This window comes from Medicago sativa, chromosome 1 (genome assembly GCF_051527215.1).
Source record: "Medicago sativa cultivar Bolivia chromosome 1, Bolivia_mono, whole genome shotgun sequence".
Lineage (NCBI taxonomy): Eukaryota > Viridiplantae > Streptophyta > Magnoliopsida > Fabales > Fabaceae > Medicago > Medicago sativa.
Genome location: NC_140749.1, coordinates 38,173,719 through 38,191,513, shown reverse-complemented (window position 1 = coordinate 38,191,513; position 17,795 = coordinate 38,173,719). Strand labels below are relative to the sequence as shown.

General features: G+C 35.1%; 1 protein-coding gene and 1 non-coding gene across 2 annotated transcripts; both read right to left on the bottom strand.

Annotated features, from left to right (window-relative positions):
- Window positions 1–10,576: 10,576 nt before the first annotated feature.
- Window positions 10,577–11,264, bottom strand: LOC146954800 (uncharacterized). The gene is made up of 2 exons (XM_085746031.1): window positions 11,255–11,264; window positions 10,577–11,094 (listed from the first exon to the last, which is right to left on the bottom strand). Exons 1-2 carry the CDS (start codon window positions 11,262–11,264, stop codon window positions 10,577–10,579), a joined length of 528 nt encoding a protein of 175 aa, XP_085602157.1.
- Window positions 11,265–13,071: 1,807 nt separating this feature from the next.
- Window positions 13,072–13,178, bottom strand: LOC146954799 (small nucleolar RNA R71). Its single transcript, XR_015025151.1, has one exon. It is a non-coding gene; the product is annotated as a small nucleolar RNA R71 (small nucleolar RNA).
- Between the last annotated feature and the right edge of the window lie 4,617 nt (window positions 13,179–17,795).

Below are 17,795 nucleotides of genomic sequence, written 5' to 3'. Positions count from 1 at the left end.
GAAACTCTATACATGACCAAGAACCTTGCAAACAAGCTTCGTCTCAAAGAACGTATTTATACCATTAGAATGGTTGAAGGTACTCCTATTCAATCTCATCTTGATGAATTTAACTCTATCATTTTGGATCTGGAAAATATTGATGTTAAAATTTATGATGAAGATAAAGTTGTTTTGTTGGTCGTCTCTTTACCTTCTACCTACAAACATTTCAAAGAAATCATGTTGTTTGGAAATAATGATACCTTATCCTTTGAAGATGTTAAATCTAATTTATTGTCCAAAGAAAAATTTGATCTTGAAGTTCATTCTGTGGACAAGGGTGAGGGCTTAAGTGTTAGAGGTAGAACTCAAGAAAAAGGGAGTACCAGTCATAAAAAATCCAGATCCAAATCCAGAGGACGCAAATCCAACAAAACCTGTCGCTATTGCAAGAAATCTGGCCACGAGATTTCTGATTGTTTTATCTTGAAGAAAAAACAAGAAAAAGGAAAATCTCCACAATCCCCTGAAGCTGCCAATATTGAAGCTGATTCTGGCGATGATATTACTTTATCTGTTGTCACCTCTAATAAGAGGAGTAAAACAGAATGGATTCTTGACACTGGATGTACTTTTCATATGTGTCCTTCTAAGGATTTATTTACCACTTTTGAACCTGTTGATTGTGGTGTTGTCTTGATGGGTAATGATGCCCAATGCAAGGTCGCAGGAATAGGTACAGTTCAGATCAAGACTAATGATGGTGTTGTCAGGACTTTGGCGAACGTCCGCTATATACCTGATTTGAAGCGGAATTTAATTTCTCTTGGCACTCTCGAGTCTCTCGGGTGCAAGTACTCAGCTGAAGGTGGAGTTTTAAAGGTATCGAAAGGTTCTCTTATTTTATTGAAAGCTAACCAAATTGGTAATTTATATGTCCTGCAAGGGACTGTTGTGACAGGTTCAGCAGCTGTATCATCTTCTATGCCTGAAAATGATGTCACAAAATTATGGCACAGGCGCCTGGGCCATATGAGTGAAAAAGGCATGCATCTTTTGAGCAAGCAAGGTCGTCTTGGTAAACAAGGCATCGGTAAGTTGGAGTTTGTAAACATTGTGTTTTTGGGAAACAGAAAAAGGTTAGTTTCTCTACTGCAACTCACCGTACCAAAGGTATTCTTGATTATATTCATTCTAACCTTTAGGGGCCTTCAAAAGTTGCTTTCTATGGAGGACGCCGATATATGATGACTATCATTGATGATTTTTCTCGTAAGATTTGGGTTTATTTTCTGCGGCATAAAAATGAGACTTTTCCCACATTGAAGAAGTAGAAAATTCTTGTTGAAACTCAAACAGGGAAAAATGTGAAGAAGCTCAGAACAGATAATGGATTAGAGTTCTGCAGTGGTGACTTTAATGAGTTCTGCATAAATCATGGTATTGCTAGACACAAAACCATTCCAAGGAATCCCCGGCAAAATGGTGTTGCAGAACGTATGAACAGGACTCTACTTGAGAGAGCTCGGTGTATGCTCTCAAATGCTGGGTTATGGCATCGACGTGACCTTTGGGCCGAGGCAACATCTACTGCATGTTACTTGGTCAACCGTTCTCCACATTCGGCACATGACTTCAAAGTTCCAGAAGAGATTTAGTCAGGTAATCCTGTTGATTATTCTAATTTAAGAATTTTTTGATGTCCTGCATATGCACATATCAATGATGGCAAATTAGCTCCAAGAGCTGTTGAGTGCATATTTCTTGGTTATGCATCTGAGTCTAAGGGGTATAGTTTGTGGTGCTCTAATCCAAAATCTCAAAAATTAATTCTTAGTAGAGATGTGACTTTTAATGAGGATGCATTATTATCTCCTGGAAAACAGTCTTTTGTGTCTTCTTTTCCTAGTACAGGTAATCTGCAGAGTACTAGCGAGAAGGTGGAGTTTGTATTAAAGCCTGCAACTCCTAATGTTGATGTCCCATCTTCATCTACAAATGAATCTAACATTGATGATCATGTTATTGATGATGACAGTGAAGATAGTACCACTTCTCCTATTCAGCAACAAGGAGATGATTACTCTATTGCCCTGGACAGAGTTAGAAGACAAATTAGAAAGCCAGCTAGATACACTGATAACGACAATTTAGTTGCTTATGCACTATCTATTGCACAAGAGGTAAATGATGGTGTTGAACCTGCCAACTATACTGAAGCTGTTTCTTGTGTTCAATCTTCTCAGTGGGTAGTGGCTATGAATGAAGAAATTGAGAGTCTTCATAAAAACGACACTTGGGCTTTGACAGAGCTTCCTAAAGGCAAACGACCATTAAAGTGTAAATGGATCTATAAGAAGAAAGACGGCATTCCTAGGGTTGAAAATCCAAGATGCAAAGCACGAGTAGTCGTTAAAGGCTTTAATCAAAAGGAAGGTATTGACTTTAATGAGATATTCTCACATGTTGTTCGTCATACTTCCATTTGTGTTTTACTTGCATTTGTTGCTCTGTTTGATTTGGAGTTGGAGCAACTTGATGTGAAGACAGCTTTCCTACATGGAGAGCTAGAAGAAGAAATTTACATGGATCAACCTGAGGGGTTTATTGTTCCTGGAAAGGAGCATCTTGTCTGTCGTTTGAAGAAATCCTTATATGGCCTTAAGCAAGCTCCGAGGCAGTGGTACAAAAGGTTTGACTCTTTCATGATTGGGCAAGGTTATTGCAGAAGTCAATATGATGACTGCATTTATTTTCAAAATTTTTAAAATGGATCTTTTGTATACTTGTTACTGTATGTTGATGATATGCTAATTGCACCATGTGACAAGTCTTTGATCCAGAAATTGAAAACGCAACTCAATAATGAGTTTGATATGAAAGAGTTAGGTGCAGCAAAGAAAATTCTTGGTATGGAGATTCACAGGGACCGTCAAGCTGGTAAAATGTTCTTATCTCAACAAAATTATATTGAGAGAGTGCTTGATAGGTTTAAAATGAATAATTGCAAACCTGTTTCTACTCTACTTGCTTCCAATTTCAAGTTATCTTCAGAACTTTGCCCAGACACAAAGCAAGAGATGGAGCATATGTCACATGTTCCTTATGCTAACGCAGTTGGCAGTCTTATGTATGCCATGGTATGTACTAGACCAGATCTAGCATATCCTGTTAGCGTGGTAAGCTGGTATATGCATAATCCCGGCAAAAGTCACTGGAGTGCTGTAAAATGGATTTTTCGGTATCTAAAAGGTACTTCTGATATTGGCTTGGTATTTAAGAGAAAAATGGCTACAACCAATGATGTTGTAGGTTATGTTGACTCAGATTATGGTGGTGATCTTGATCGAAGAAGATCTCATTCTGGTTACATTTTTACTCTCTGTAATAGTGCTATCAGCTGGAAAGCTACACTTCAATCTATTACTGCTTTATCTACAACTGAAGTAGAATATATTTCAGCAGCAGAGGGTGTTAAAGAGGCTGTTTGGCTTCGAGGTTTGGTCAATGAACTTGGTCTTACGCAGGGTGTTTTTACTGTGTTTTGTGACAGCCAGAGTGCTATTCATATGACCAAGAATAATCGTTATCACGACAAGACCAAACACATTGACGTAAAACGCCACTTTATCCGAGATATTGTTGTTGCTGGTGAAATTATAGGTGAAAAGATTCACACTTCTGAGAATACAACAAATATGCTTACCAAGCCACTTCCAAATACCAAGTTTCAGCATTGTCTGAACTTGGTTGGTCTCTACAATACTTAAGTGCCCTTCGGAGCTTTATTTGGCGATGAGCACTTGTCGAATTCGAACCAAGGTGGAGATTGTTAGATTATGTGGCTCTAATTCTCCACTTTTACAAGCCATTATGTTTGACTTACTTATGAGGTCGGTTACTCTTGGATTTGATGTGCCTGCAATCTTTGACCAAGAGAAATCATGTTTTTCTTCCAAGCTCCCACGTCATGCTTGCTGCATGTTCCACACCTCATGCTTAGTTTCTTACTTCTCTAATAGCCTTCCAGCTCCTACTCTAGGTGGATGTTCCAGCTTTGATTCCTTCACTCTTAAGTATGAGATTAAGGCCTATATATATGTAAGCAACACGAAAGGCTTGATACATAGAGATATCACATAACAATTAACACACTTTGTAACATACACTTGAGTGTGCTTTTTGGTGAGAATTCTTGTTCCATTTTAGAGAGTATTTTAGGAGATATTGAGAAAAAATATTGTCCTTTGTCCTCATTACTATAAGAGGACTTGTTGTACTCTTTTCTTTTACATAGTGGAACTTTGTTCGTGATCGCCCATGGTTTTTTACTTCTCATATTGAGGAGTTTTCACGTAAATCTTGTGTGTTATTTCTCTTGTTATTTTACTTACTTCTCTTTAATTCCCAATTGCATCAATCTTGTGCTTCCGCATTACGATGATATCCCTAACACAATTCAATTCACTCACATAAATTTAGTTAAATGATCAATAACATAAAATAAGCATTGTTCATAAAAATTGAAAATTTTCAAATATTACACGAATGTACTTCCTTCAAACAGAGTAAGGTAATTGTTACTAAGTTTTCTTACTGTGAAGAAAGAAAACACATCGGTGAAGCTACAGTTTCGACGCGGTGGTTGTCAATGACAGTACACGGTGGGGAGAAAAATGGTCGACGAAAAAATTACTAAAACTGATTAGACCAACTGAAAGACGTCGTCGACCACAGCGGCCGGAGCGCGCCGAAAAACTGGTGGCCGGCGGTGGTTACTAAGAGAGAATAAAGAGTTACAGTTCTGAATTTGCGTGCTTTCTTTCAATTTGGAGAGTTAACTAAACAAGTAAAAAATAAAAATATCAAACTATAATTTTGTTATGAAACTGAAGAAATAGGAAGAATAATAAAGTTAATAAAGTTGAGAGAAGTAGAGAATGAGAAAGAAAGTGAATAGAGATGATTCTATTATATTCTTGTAACGTACAATGACTTGGGGAACAATCACCAGTGACTTGGACTTGGGGAGCAAACACAATATAGCCCAATAAGCTAATAGTATAACTCAATAACCCAATTGTTATATGGACATCCACTTATAATATTCATAACACCCCCCTTGGATGTCCATCGAGGATATGTCTCATTAAAACCTTACTAGAGAAAAATCGAATGGGAAAAAATTCTAGTGAAAGAAAAAGAGTACAGCATCCTTTTGTGTCAAATATCTACCTCATTAAAAACCTTACCAGGAAAATCCAGTGGGATAAAACCATGGTTAAAGAAACACAATGCAGAACACATTTTTTTCTCCCCCTCATAAAGATAATTATATATGAGAAGAAGAAGTTTAAATAATCTTTTATACTAGTTAATCAAAATCTTTACTTGGCGGTGACTATGTAGAAAGATATGATTTATCTTCATACTTTTCTCCAAATTAGCAGCTTTTGAGATATCTTCATATTGAGTTGTTGAAAGATCTCCTTTTAAAATTAGAAAGCTGCAAGTTTCTTGTATGTGTATAATCATAATCCTTAATAAAGAACATTCTCCACTTCCTTGATGTGGTGTTAACATTTTCAATCGATTGGGTGATATTGTTCTTTCTCTAAGGTACAAATTGTATGTTTGACTTTGCTGCAATATCTGTATTTACTAATATTGACAAAAATAAAGTACCACGATTAGTGTCCTCACCTGACCAATTCAAGTTGTTCATAATTTTCCTGAAGACGTGATATTTACTCACATCAAGTGACATCACAATCATTCTAGTAAATAATCAATTAGATTTTTTCATATCAACATTTGTATAACAAATTTTAGAATCTTCTCAGGAGTTTTAATAATTATCATAAAATCGATTATAACAAATTCATTTCAATATCCATAAAATGGACAAATGATGTCACATCTTCAATAGTTTTGATTATGTGTCTTACGCAGATGAAATCCTTCAGGGAGTTTCATATAACCATCTCTATCAATTGAGCCATATACAAATAAATTGTAACACATCTTTAATATAATTTGAGTCTTTCATGTGCTACCGAACTTAATCAAGTATGAAAAAGTTCTTGAATTCACTTCAGGTGAATATGTCTCTAAACAATATACGTTTCTTAAAAATAAATGGTAGATATTTACCAATTCACTTTAGGTGAACATATCAAACTCTCTCTCTCTCTCTCTCTCTCTCTCTCTCTCTCTCTCTCTCTCTCTCTCTCTCTCTCTCTCTCTCTCTCTCTATATATATATATATATATATATATATATATATATATATATATATATATATATATATATATAGGGCTGTTAACTTGCACCCACCTAAAAACACTAAGGTGGAAGTTAACAAGCATTATTTATGCTATTTACAAAAATGTCCTTTTAATTAAAATAAAGTTTAATAGAGACAAAATGGTGTTTGAGTAAAGTACAAGTAGGTGCAGCTTGTTAACTTGCACCTTAGTGTTTTTAGGTGGGTGCAAGTTAACAGCCCCCACTGTTAACTTGCACCCACCTAAAAACACTAAGGTGCAAGTTAACAAGCTGCACCTACTAGTTATTTATCAAAACACCCATGTTTTTATATTCTAAACAAATATTATTTATGCTATTTAAAACATGTCCTTTTAATTAAAATAAAGTTTAATAGAGACAAAAGGGTGTTTTAGTAAAGTACAAGTAGGTGCAGCTTGTTAACTTGCACCTTAGTGGTTTTAGGTGGGTGCAAGTTAACAGCCCCCATATATATATATATATATATATATATATATATATATATATATATATATATATATTAAGTGTGCAGACTACAAGTCCAAACAAAGTTTGCTTCATGAAGCGAGTTTGATTTCACTAGAATTATCTCTCTTTCATTTGTAAATATTTTCATTATCAATAACTTTAATAGACTTTAACTCATGATCTTCATTATTACTTATCACACATAATACTATATTATTCAAAAACACGTCTACGTTGACTTCATTTCTGTTCCATCTGGTTCCATTGAGATCTTTCATTCATGACATAATTTATTGATATTTCATAAGTTTCAGGTCCCTGATCAGTTCTTCTGGAACTGGAAAAAAAATCAATTATGCCATAAAACTCTTTTTAGAATTTCTATATCCTTGTTTAGGTTATCATTCCTTTAAGCTCCTTTTCTTATTCAAGGCTTTTTATATTTGGAACTGATTGATCTATCATACTTCATTGAAACTCATTTGAAATATTAGATTATCCAACATGGAAATCAATTTCGCTTGGAGCATTAGCAGCTGATATTTGATTTGTTTACCTTTGCAAATGAGTTATATCGTGAGGATCAGGACAAGACAATAATATTTTCTTTCAAATAATTTATTTGAACTTCAGGTTCACGTTTGTAGCTGCTTATTATCTCCCGTCTAATATTGGGAAAACTAATTCATCAATTGATAATCAGCCTACTAGGCTGTAAATAAGTTGGTTCAATATAATTTATAATAGATGGAGATTCACATCAAATATGCTTTCCCAATATTCTTTCAAGAATTATCTTAGTGCAATATATTGGAGCAACTGTGATATACACAACACATACAAAAATTCACTTAGATGAGAAATATCATGTGGTTAACCTAAAATCAATGATAGATCAAGGGGAGGACTTCCATATAGTAATGTGTTGGCTTGATGCAAATCAATATCTCAACATACAAGATTATTGATTCCTAAAATAGAGTTTATAAGACATGATCTCATAACCAAAATAGAGTTTATAAAGTAAGGTCTGATAAGTATCAATCATACGATTAACTTTAGACGTCTAAAGAATGGATCTTTAAGTCCATTTTTATGAGCAGATGCTACCAGCTGTTCCATATCAATTTCAATTAACGAATGATACTTATCAAATGCTTTCTAAAAAGTTTAGAAAATAAACTCTTAGTCAAATTTGTTGACATGATAATCTCACAAACTTCTGGTTGTGAATATACATGTGATCATTTAGTTGATGCATCGATTCAAATCATATAATATTCAAGTGATTCACATGATCGGTGTATTAATTTAAATATCACCTTATATAAGTGAGATACTCATTCTTTTAAATTGTTAACTTTCTCAGGGAACTAGTAACGCACAATAGTTACTAGATTGAAGAATCTTCTGCCTCTTCAATGTATATCCATTTTTTTCAAGTAGTTTATGCATCATAATAGATCCATGATAAGCCAACCGGTCTTGCCAACAATAAATTTGATATAATTTGTGAACTTTTGGTTTACGATATTATGTGCTTCCATTGCACAAATAATATAATGTGTAAACTTCAGATTTACAATAATATGTGTTTCCATTACACTGATATAAGTGTAGTATAAATCAAAGATAAAAATAAAAAAATTTCACTACACTTGTTTTCTCGAGAGTATATCTCGTAATATAGAGATATTTAACATTTTTTCATTACACTTGTTTTTTCACCATTGGTACATAAGAATCTGAATTGTTGTTGGTCGTGGATTCACTACGTTAAATTGTTAATCATTATAACGTAGAATTGAGTAATTCATTTGAAAGAGGTTTTGTAGAAAATGGAACACTTAATACAAACAAAATATGGGCATGATAGAGAGAAAGGGACACATAAGAGAGAAATTTTTAAAGAGTGTCCATTGAAATTTCCAGAAATTTAATACAAATGATAATTTACAAAAAATAAAATTTCCAAAAATTTAATTAAAAAATAATGAAAACGATTGATGTATATCTACTAAGTGTTGATTATGTCTATCAAGAATCAAAAGGCAAGCCAACATCATTGTGATCCCCTTTTTCAACAAGTTGATATCAATTATTCGTAAAATAATAACTACCTTGAATATGAATTTTACAATTATTTTGTTATTAGCATCATACAAATAAATTGCACTTAATAATATTATAAAGAACTAGATTTGTTTACCAAAAATTAAATTAAATTAAATTAAAGAGAAAAATTAAAGCACACAAAAAGAGTTCACGGTTACTTAATGTGAGTAATTACGAGCCATTGATTAAAATGAAATGAAAGGCTAGGATTTGGTTTCAACGAATTCATTGATGTAATACCCCGATTTTTAATATTAGTTTATTAATATTATTATTAGATAACATTAGTATTATTGTTATTATTAATATTGGTTGTTAGATAGTATTAATTTAATTATTGAATTCATTGGTAGAATAGATTAGGAGAAAATGGATGGGTTGGTTAGGCCGTTAAAGAGCGGGAGAAAATAATGTTTAGGAAGAAAATATAGTTTTTAGAAAGAATAAGAAAGTAGATTGCGAACAGAGGTGAATTAGTAAAATTGGGTGGAAAAGAGATGTAGTTAGTGAGGTGAGTAGTGTTTTAATGATTTATAAGAAAGTAGATTGTGAACATAGGTGTATTAGTAAAATTGGATAGAAAAGAGATGTAGTTAGTGAGATGAGTAGTGTTTTAATTATTTAAGCAAAGGATGTGTGAATAGCAAGGCGGTGAAGTTACAACAAGAATAGTAACCAAAATAGAGGTGCGGATAGTAACCCTGTTAAAAAGATTAAGTGAGAAACAAACTCTTGCATGTTATAAATAGATGGGTGAGATTAGAGAATTAGGGTTACAACAAAAAAGAGAAAAAGATAGATGAGGCAAAAGAAGAAGAAAACTAGGGTTAAGAGGAAAGGCCAAGGAGAGATTCAACCGTAGGAATTCATCAATTTGCAAAACATCGAGGTAAGGGGGAGAATCTTTGCACTTTAGGGTATCTTAATCTATGATGGGAGGGTTCTCTTTAATTTTAATATGTTGTTGTTGTTATGATGAGATTGTGATGAGAGATTTATGATGAACGAATTAAAAGATGAAGTTGAAAGATGATAATAGAGGAAAACTTGTTTAGGTTTTTGAATTGATTTTTTTAGCCTTAAAAAGAGTGGATAATCCAGTAGGTTAACAAAGAATTAGTGTTTGAATGATAGTGTAATCATGGGGTGAAGAGTAGGGTCAAGTTTGGGGTGCATATGATAAAAAAAACAGACTCGAAAAGGGTTCCCCAAAGTGAAATCACAGCAGAACTGCGATTTTGATGTCACCATACATTTCTTATTGTCTCAGTTTGGCAAGTTTAAGTTCCGAATTGGGTTTAGGTGTCTTCATGAAAGTTGTAGATATGGTTGTTTGATATATTTTAATTTACTTAAATGTTTTGAAGTTTACTTGAATGTTTTGATGTTTGTTGAATGTGATGAGTGTGTTGAATGATTTTGTGTTCACAACTATATGTTCTGTTCTGTATATGATTATGTGTTCTGTATTTAAGGTATTGCAGATCCTAACTTTTGGTAACTCCCAAATCCCAACGACTGGAGGTTAGGATCCGAGAGAGATATATTTTAGTCTCTTTAAACCATTGTAAACTAACTCTTATATCGTTTGGCTCTCTCAATCAATCAACATTTATTAAAAACAAAAAAGCATCTGAAGTTTTGGTTAATCCATTTTTTTTTTGGTAGTGTTACAATGTAACAAGACAAAAAGAAAAAGAAAAAAAAAGAGGGAGAGTTGAAATTAAGTTTCAAACTTATCTTTCAGGATGAGAGATTCTATACGAGGCGGAGGGCAGTTCCAGTGAGCAGTGTACCTTGCATGTGATCCTTCCTTAGCCATAAAATCTGCACACATATTTTGTTCCCTAAGAACATTCACCAATGTTGCATTTCCATTTCCATGTAAAACATCTCTAATATGAATGATGTCAGTAGCATAGGTGTGCAAAGTATGATCACGACTAGCAATAATCAGGTCAACTGCTTCCAAACAATCACTCTCACAAATAATGTTGGCATATAGCCTTTTTTTATTACAAAAATCAATACCTATCTGGATAGCACGTAACTCAGCTAATAATGCATCACCTCCAGCTTCATAGTGAGAAAAACTAGCTATCCAATTTCCATCGTAGTTGCAAACAACACTACCAGCACCTAAACAACCAAAATCTTCTAGAACGCTATCATCAATATTGAGTTTGAATGTACCTTCCAGAGGGGGGATCCAATGAGCTAAGAGGCGCGATGAGTATGGTTCTAAACCAAGATTGAGATAGTAAGAAATGCATTCATCATGTAACAAAAAGGTCTTTCACACCACATCTTGAATATGCCAATGTTGATCTAAAAAATAATATTGTTTCTCCAACACCAAGCATACCATACCCCTGTAACAAAAAAAAAATAGAGGAAGTACCCTTTGTCATCTCATGAAGTGATGAGTCAATAATTAGTGTTTTTAATATAATATTTGAGTCTGTTTTATTTATATTTGAGTCTATTTTATTTAATATTATTTCCTTTTTAGAACTATTTTACTTCAATTGCAAGTTATTTAATTTAAGGAACAAATATTCTAAAGATTCAGACTTGGAGCAAAAGAAAGAGGATTTGGAGTTGATTCGTGCTTAAAATATGAAGATTGAGTACAAAAATATGTTTCCCCCAAATCAGAAGCTTGGCACGGCCCGTGCCACCAGCCACACGGTCGTGCCAACCCCCAGGATGCTCTTTTGCTGCTTTTGCTACATGGACAAGCTACCTATTAGTTTATTTCTGACCTAAAAGCCCATGGTTTCTTCTGGAACATTCTAGTGATGTATTTCTTAGGGCTTAAGTCGTTGTAAACTATAAATAGAGTAGCTACCTATCACAACAATTCATCTTTTGTTCTTGGAATTCAATAGTGACAATTGTTTTCTTTTAATAAAAGTTCTTTTTATTTTATGTTCTTCTCCTTCCTCTCTTCTATGTCTACGATGAACATGAGTGAGTAGACTCTTCTTGTCTTGGGATTGTTGGATAAGTCTAATGTCATAATCCTAATCAAACCAAGCCTCGAACCCTAATTTTATATAAATCTACTTTCTAATCTAATTTCACCATTTTTATAATGAATTGACAAATATCAAACTCATAAAGCGACAGCGGAGGGTTAGTATTTGTTAATTCATCATTACAAATATCAAGTGATGGATCGAAAGATGAATTTTTAATATTGGAACAAGTGAAATAAGACAAGGATTGCGAAACATAAGAATAGTCTAGAAAACGTGAGACAAATAAAGTTTCGTTCTTCAAGGATTCCAATAGCAATCAACCATGAGAATAGGTGTGATTGCTAGAGGAACACACTCACTGAGACCGAAAGGAGATGTGATAGGCTTAAGAGAAACTTGTCTTTAGAAAGTGGGTCCAATATAAAATTCTCGTTTAGGGTTTGTTTGTGAAGGACTTGTTATTTAGATGAACCAATAATCCCAAGGCGCTTTTTATTATTGTTATTTTTAATCTCTAAAAATCCAAACTTTACAACTGAACTTTCTTCTAATCATGAATAAAAGTCAATTGAATTGAACAACTCCCTGTTGGAACGATATTCTCTTTTTACTACTTCGATAAAGCGTGCACTTGCGGACTTATCTCATCAAGTTTTTGGCGCCGCTGCCGGGGAGTTAACTAATTTGATTAACTTTTTAGTAGTGGTTAGATTTTTCTTTTTCTTTTTACTTTTCTTTCTTCTTTCTTTCTTTCTGTTACCGTTAACTTCTTGGGTTCTTATTCTTTTATGCGTAGAAGCAAAAGTCTTGGTGAATCACGAGATCGAAAGGTTGTTACATAAAAGAAAAGAGAAGCACAAAATAATATCGTTATGGCTGAACGCACTCTTAAGGAGTATGCGACACCCTCAACTGATGAGCCACAGGCTATTATTGTGTACCCATCGGTCGAGGGTGACAATTTTTAAATTAAGTCTGCACTACTTAACTTGGTGCAGCAAAATTAGTTTTTTGGATCACCCACTGAGGATCCAAATCTGCATATTTCAACTTTCTTAAGACTCAGTGGTACCAAAAAAGAGAACCAAGAAGCCGTAAGACTGCACCTTTTTCCCTTTTCCTTAAGGGATAGAGCTAGCGCTTGGTTCCATTCTTTAGAAGTTGGTTCCATCACTTCATGGGATCAAATGAGGCGAGCATTCCTTTCCCGATTCTTTCCCCTTCTAAAACTGCTAATCTAAGAGACCAAATCACACGGTTCAATCAAAAAGATGGGGAATCTCTCTATGATTCATGGGAGCGTTTCAAGGAAATGCTTAGACTTTGTCCCCACCATGGTTTAGAGAAGTGGCTCATAGTCCACACTTTTTATAATGGCTTATCATATACCACAAAAATGACTGTTGATGCAGCTGCAGGTGGATCTTTAATGAACAAGAACTATACGGAAGCATATGCCTTGATTGAGGACATGGCCCAGAACCACTACCAGTGGACTAACGAAAGAGTCATTACTGCTTCTTCACCCTCTAAAAAAGATGCAGGTATGTACGAAGTATCTCCTATTGATTATCTAGTTGATAAGGTTGACGCACTCACTTAAAAATTTGATAAAATGAATATTAGTGCGGTCAAACCTACTTCTGTATCTCCTCCTTTTGAAATTTATGGTATTTTTGGTCATAGTGGTGTTGATTGCCAGCTAGGTAGTGCTGCTGAAACTGTTGAGCAAATGAATTACGCTCAATACAACCAAGGAATGAGGCAAAACCAAAACTTTTATAAAAACCCTCAAAATTCCTATGGACAAATGGCACCACCTAGCTATGGAAACAACTAGAGAGTCCCTCAGAAATCTAGTTTGGAAATCTTAATGGAAAACTATGTCATGAATCAAACTAAATAGCTTCAAGAGCTTAAAAACCAAACCGGAATTCTGAACGATTCTCTTTCCAAACTCAATACTAAGGTAGACTCTATTGCTACTCATACTAAAATGCTTGAAACTCAGATCTCCCAAGTGGCCCAACAGGTGGCTACTTCTTCTCAAACACCGGGAGTCTTTCCTTGTCAAACTGAAGCCAACCCCAAACCCATGTTAATGCTATTTCTTTTGGGGGTAGTAAAATAGAAGATACCATTGCTAAGGCTAAGAACATTGAGGGAGAGAATGTTAAGCTTCTAGGTGAGAGAGTCGTAATAGAGGATGAAAAATCGCTTGATAAACCAAAAGTTTCTTTCCCATTGACGCTTGCTAAGCCTAACTTGGAGGCACAATTTAATAAGTTTGTTGATATGCTTAAAAAGATTTGCATTAATATTCCATTTGCGGAGCTTTGTCTCAGATACCTCTATATGCTAAATTTTTAAAGGAAATTTTTTCAAAGAAAAGAACGATAGAGCATAATGAGACAATAGCTTTAACTAGGGAAAGAAGTACTGTCATTAAGAAGCTGCCTCCATAGCTTGGGGATCCAAGTAGTTTTTCTATTCCTTGTGTGATTAGGAGTGAGACCATTGATAAGGCCATGTGCGAATTAGGAGCTAGTATTAGCTTATTACCCTTGTCCCTCTTTAAGAGGATGGGTATAGGTGAGGTGAAACTTACCGAGGTGACCTTAAAGTTAGCTGATCGTACCAACATCCACCCCCGTTGGATTTACTGACGACATCCCCTTTAAGATAGGAGGGATAGTTCAAAAAGACAAAAATATCGGGGTTTTCAGCACCTGCAGGGTTGGCACGGTCGTGCCTCACTAACAGAGAGTCATGAATGGCCCGTGCCAACGGGCGCACGGTCGTGCTCAACTGACAACACAGATTTTCTGATTTTTTGATTTTCACCGATTCGCGCATAAAATCCAAACCGTTAATCCGTTTTCGATGTCGTTTTTGCCCACTTGATCCTAACACTTAGCTCTATCACATTCTACAAAGAAATTCAAGTTTCATCTATCCCAAAATCATTTTCCATAACCTCACATAATCATTTATTTTCAAAAACGCTTAAACATCGACTTTTCACACAAAACCCCATTTTTCTCCCAAACGACTTGCCACGAAATTTCCAGAACGCATCAGTGAACTCTACATCCTTGCAACGTGCCACGATTAGAGCAAACGTGGCACGATTCTTCAGATTTTTTCCTCTTTTTCTCAATTTCTTCCTTTGGGCTCTTGTTCCTGTTTTAATCTGATTTCACCATGAATTACAAGTAATTGACTATCTAAATGCTATAAAAATATCATAAAAAGACTCTAAGAATGTGGAATGACGGACTGTCATCACGACTCGACTAACATAACTTTATGTAAAAACAGAAATTCTATCAGGTCTAACTCATCCACTAACATCAAAATCTCAGTCAACAACTTCATATATCAAAAGTTCATTTTGGTCCTTCACATGTAAAACTTAACACAACTTCACAATTTCAAACCACAACTACAAAAATGGAATACCCATGGTATAATTCAGCAACAACAACATTTTAATTCAACAACAACTTCATTTAAACATGAATTCATCATCAATCAACAACAACAACATTTTATACCAATTTGAGCAAAAATCAACAAAAGTCCATATAACCAAAAATCAAACATGTAAATTCAACAACAACAACAACAACATGTTTAGCATCAATTTCACATACCCAAATTTAGCATCAAAATAAGACCACGAATATCATCATTTAAATCCACAAAAAGCACAACTCATAAAATAAGCACTTATAAAATTAAGTAGAAAAGGATATTTTAGCTTATGTTATGAATGTACACTATCCCCCTTACCTCAAATGAGCACAATCCTAGCCTTGGCTTCACTTTTGCTCCACCCTCTTGAATCTCTAACCTTTTCTCTTTCTCTCTCTACCTCCCTAAAAAGTTTGTGAAATGTGTAAATGAGTATATGTGACCTAATTTCTCTAAAGACTAGAGTTTATATAGGCTCTCAATAATTGGGTTCAACCCTCAATTGTCTTAATGAGCTCAAAGTTCACACTCACTAATTCAGAAGGTTTCTACTCACTTAACGAATAAAAATAATGAATAGTTACCGGCTCTTAATTAATTAATTACTATGTCTTACTAGTAACTTAGTAAAAATAATTTCTGTCATTAAAACGCTACAAATAATACGCACTGTGAAATTACTAATTTGCCCTTGCTCACAAAATGATCAAAGTACCCCTGAGTCCAAAATGACCAAAATACCCTTATATCGCCTAAATCCACTAATCCCAGCCAAAATACACACAGAGACAATTAATCACATACAAGCACAAATGAACACACATAATAAACAAATAAAATAAATCTAGCAAAAATCGGGCTGTTACAACTCTCCCCCCTAAAAAGAATTTTCGCCCTCAAAAATTAGCTGACGGTAACAACTTCGGATACGAAAACTTCAGTCTACTCTTCGATTCCCAGATAGCACTCTCACCAGTTGGTCCAACCTTAGTCACCTTCACCAAAACTATCTCTTTGCCTCGCAAACGCTTCACCTCCCGATCCTCAATCCTAACTCGCCAAGTCTCATCTGTCAAATTATCCCTTACTTCCAAATCATCCACTTGAATTACGTGAGACGCATCATACACATACTTCTGCAACTGAGGCACATGAAACACATCATGAAGATTCGACAACGACGGTGGTAACACAATCTGATACGCTACAACTCCAACCTTCTCAACAATCTCAAACGGTCCAACAAAACGAGGTGTCAGCTTCCGACACTTCAAAGCACGTCCAACACCGGTTACAGGATTCACTCTCAAAAACACATGATCACCAACCTGAAACTTAATGTCCTTCCTCCTCTTATCATGATAACTCTTCTGCCTACTTTGAGACGCTCACATCTTCTCTTGAATCATCTTAACTTTTTCTGTCGTCTCTTACACAACCTCTGGTCCTAATAAAACACTTTCACCTAACTCATACCAACATAATGGTGTCCTACACCTACGTCCATACAAAGCCTCAAACGGTGCCATTCCGATAATATAATGAAAATTGTTGTTGTAAGTAAACTTAATCAACGGTAAACATTTGACCCAACTGACACCTTGCTCCAAAAACACAAGCTTTCAGCAAATCTTCCAAACTCTGTATAGTCCTCTCCATGTGCCCATCAGTCTGGGGATGATAAGCAGAACTCAACCTTAACTTAGTTCCCAAAGCAGCTTGCAAACTCTCCCATAACTTAGAAGTAAACCTTGGATCCCGATCCGACACAATACTTGAAAGAATACCATGCAATCTGACAATCTGCTCAATGTAGATCTCAGCCAACATCGCCACAAACAAACTGGTCTTGATAGGAACAAAATGCACTACTTCGTTAACCATCGACTATCACCAAAATCAAATTAAAACCCATCACAGTCTTCGGCAACGCTCCGACAAAATCCATAGAGATACTATCCCACTTCCATTCCGACACAAACAATGGTTGCATCAAACTCGACAACTTCTGATGTTCAATCTTTGTCTTCTGACAAACCAAATAAGCATAGACAAACTCTGCGATATTATTCTTCATTCTGGGCCACCAAAACAACCTCTTCAAATCCTGATACATCCTCTTCGCTCCTGGATTAATACTCAGACTACACTTGTGACCTTCCTCCAAAATCCGCTTCTTAAGCTCAGGCACATCCGGAACACAAACTCGGTCACGAAGCATCAAGACACCATTCTCATCCAATCTGAAATCAACACCTTTGCCCTGATTAACCAACACCACTCGATCCACAAGTTCTAAATCTTCCTTCTCTCCATTCTTAATCTCCTCCAAAATATTACTCATCAGCTTCAACATTCCCAACTTCACACCATTCGGCGTCAACTCAGTCACCAAACTCAACTCCAACTCTTTAACCATCAAAGAAGACATATGCAAAGACTTCCTACTCAAAGCATCTACCACAACATTCGTGAAATTCT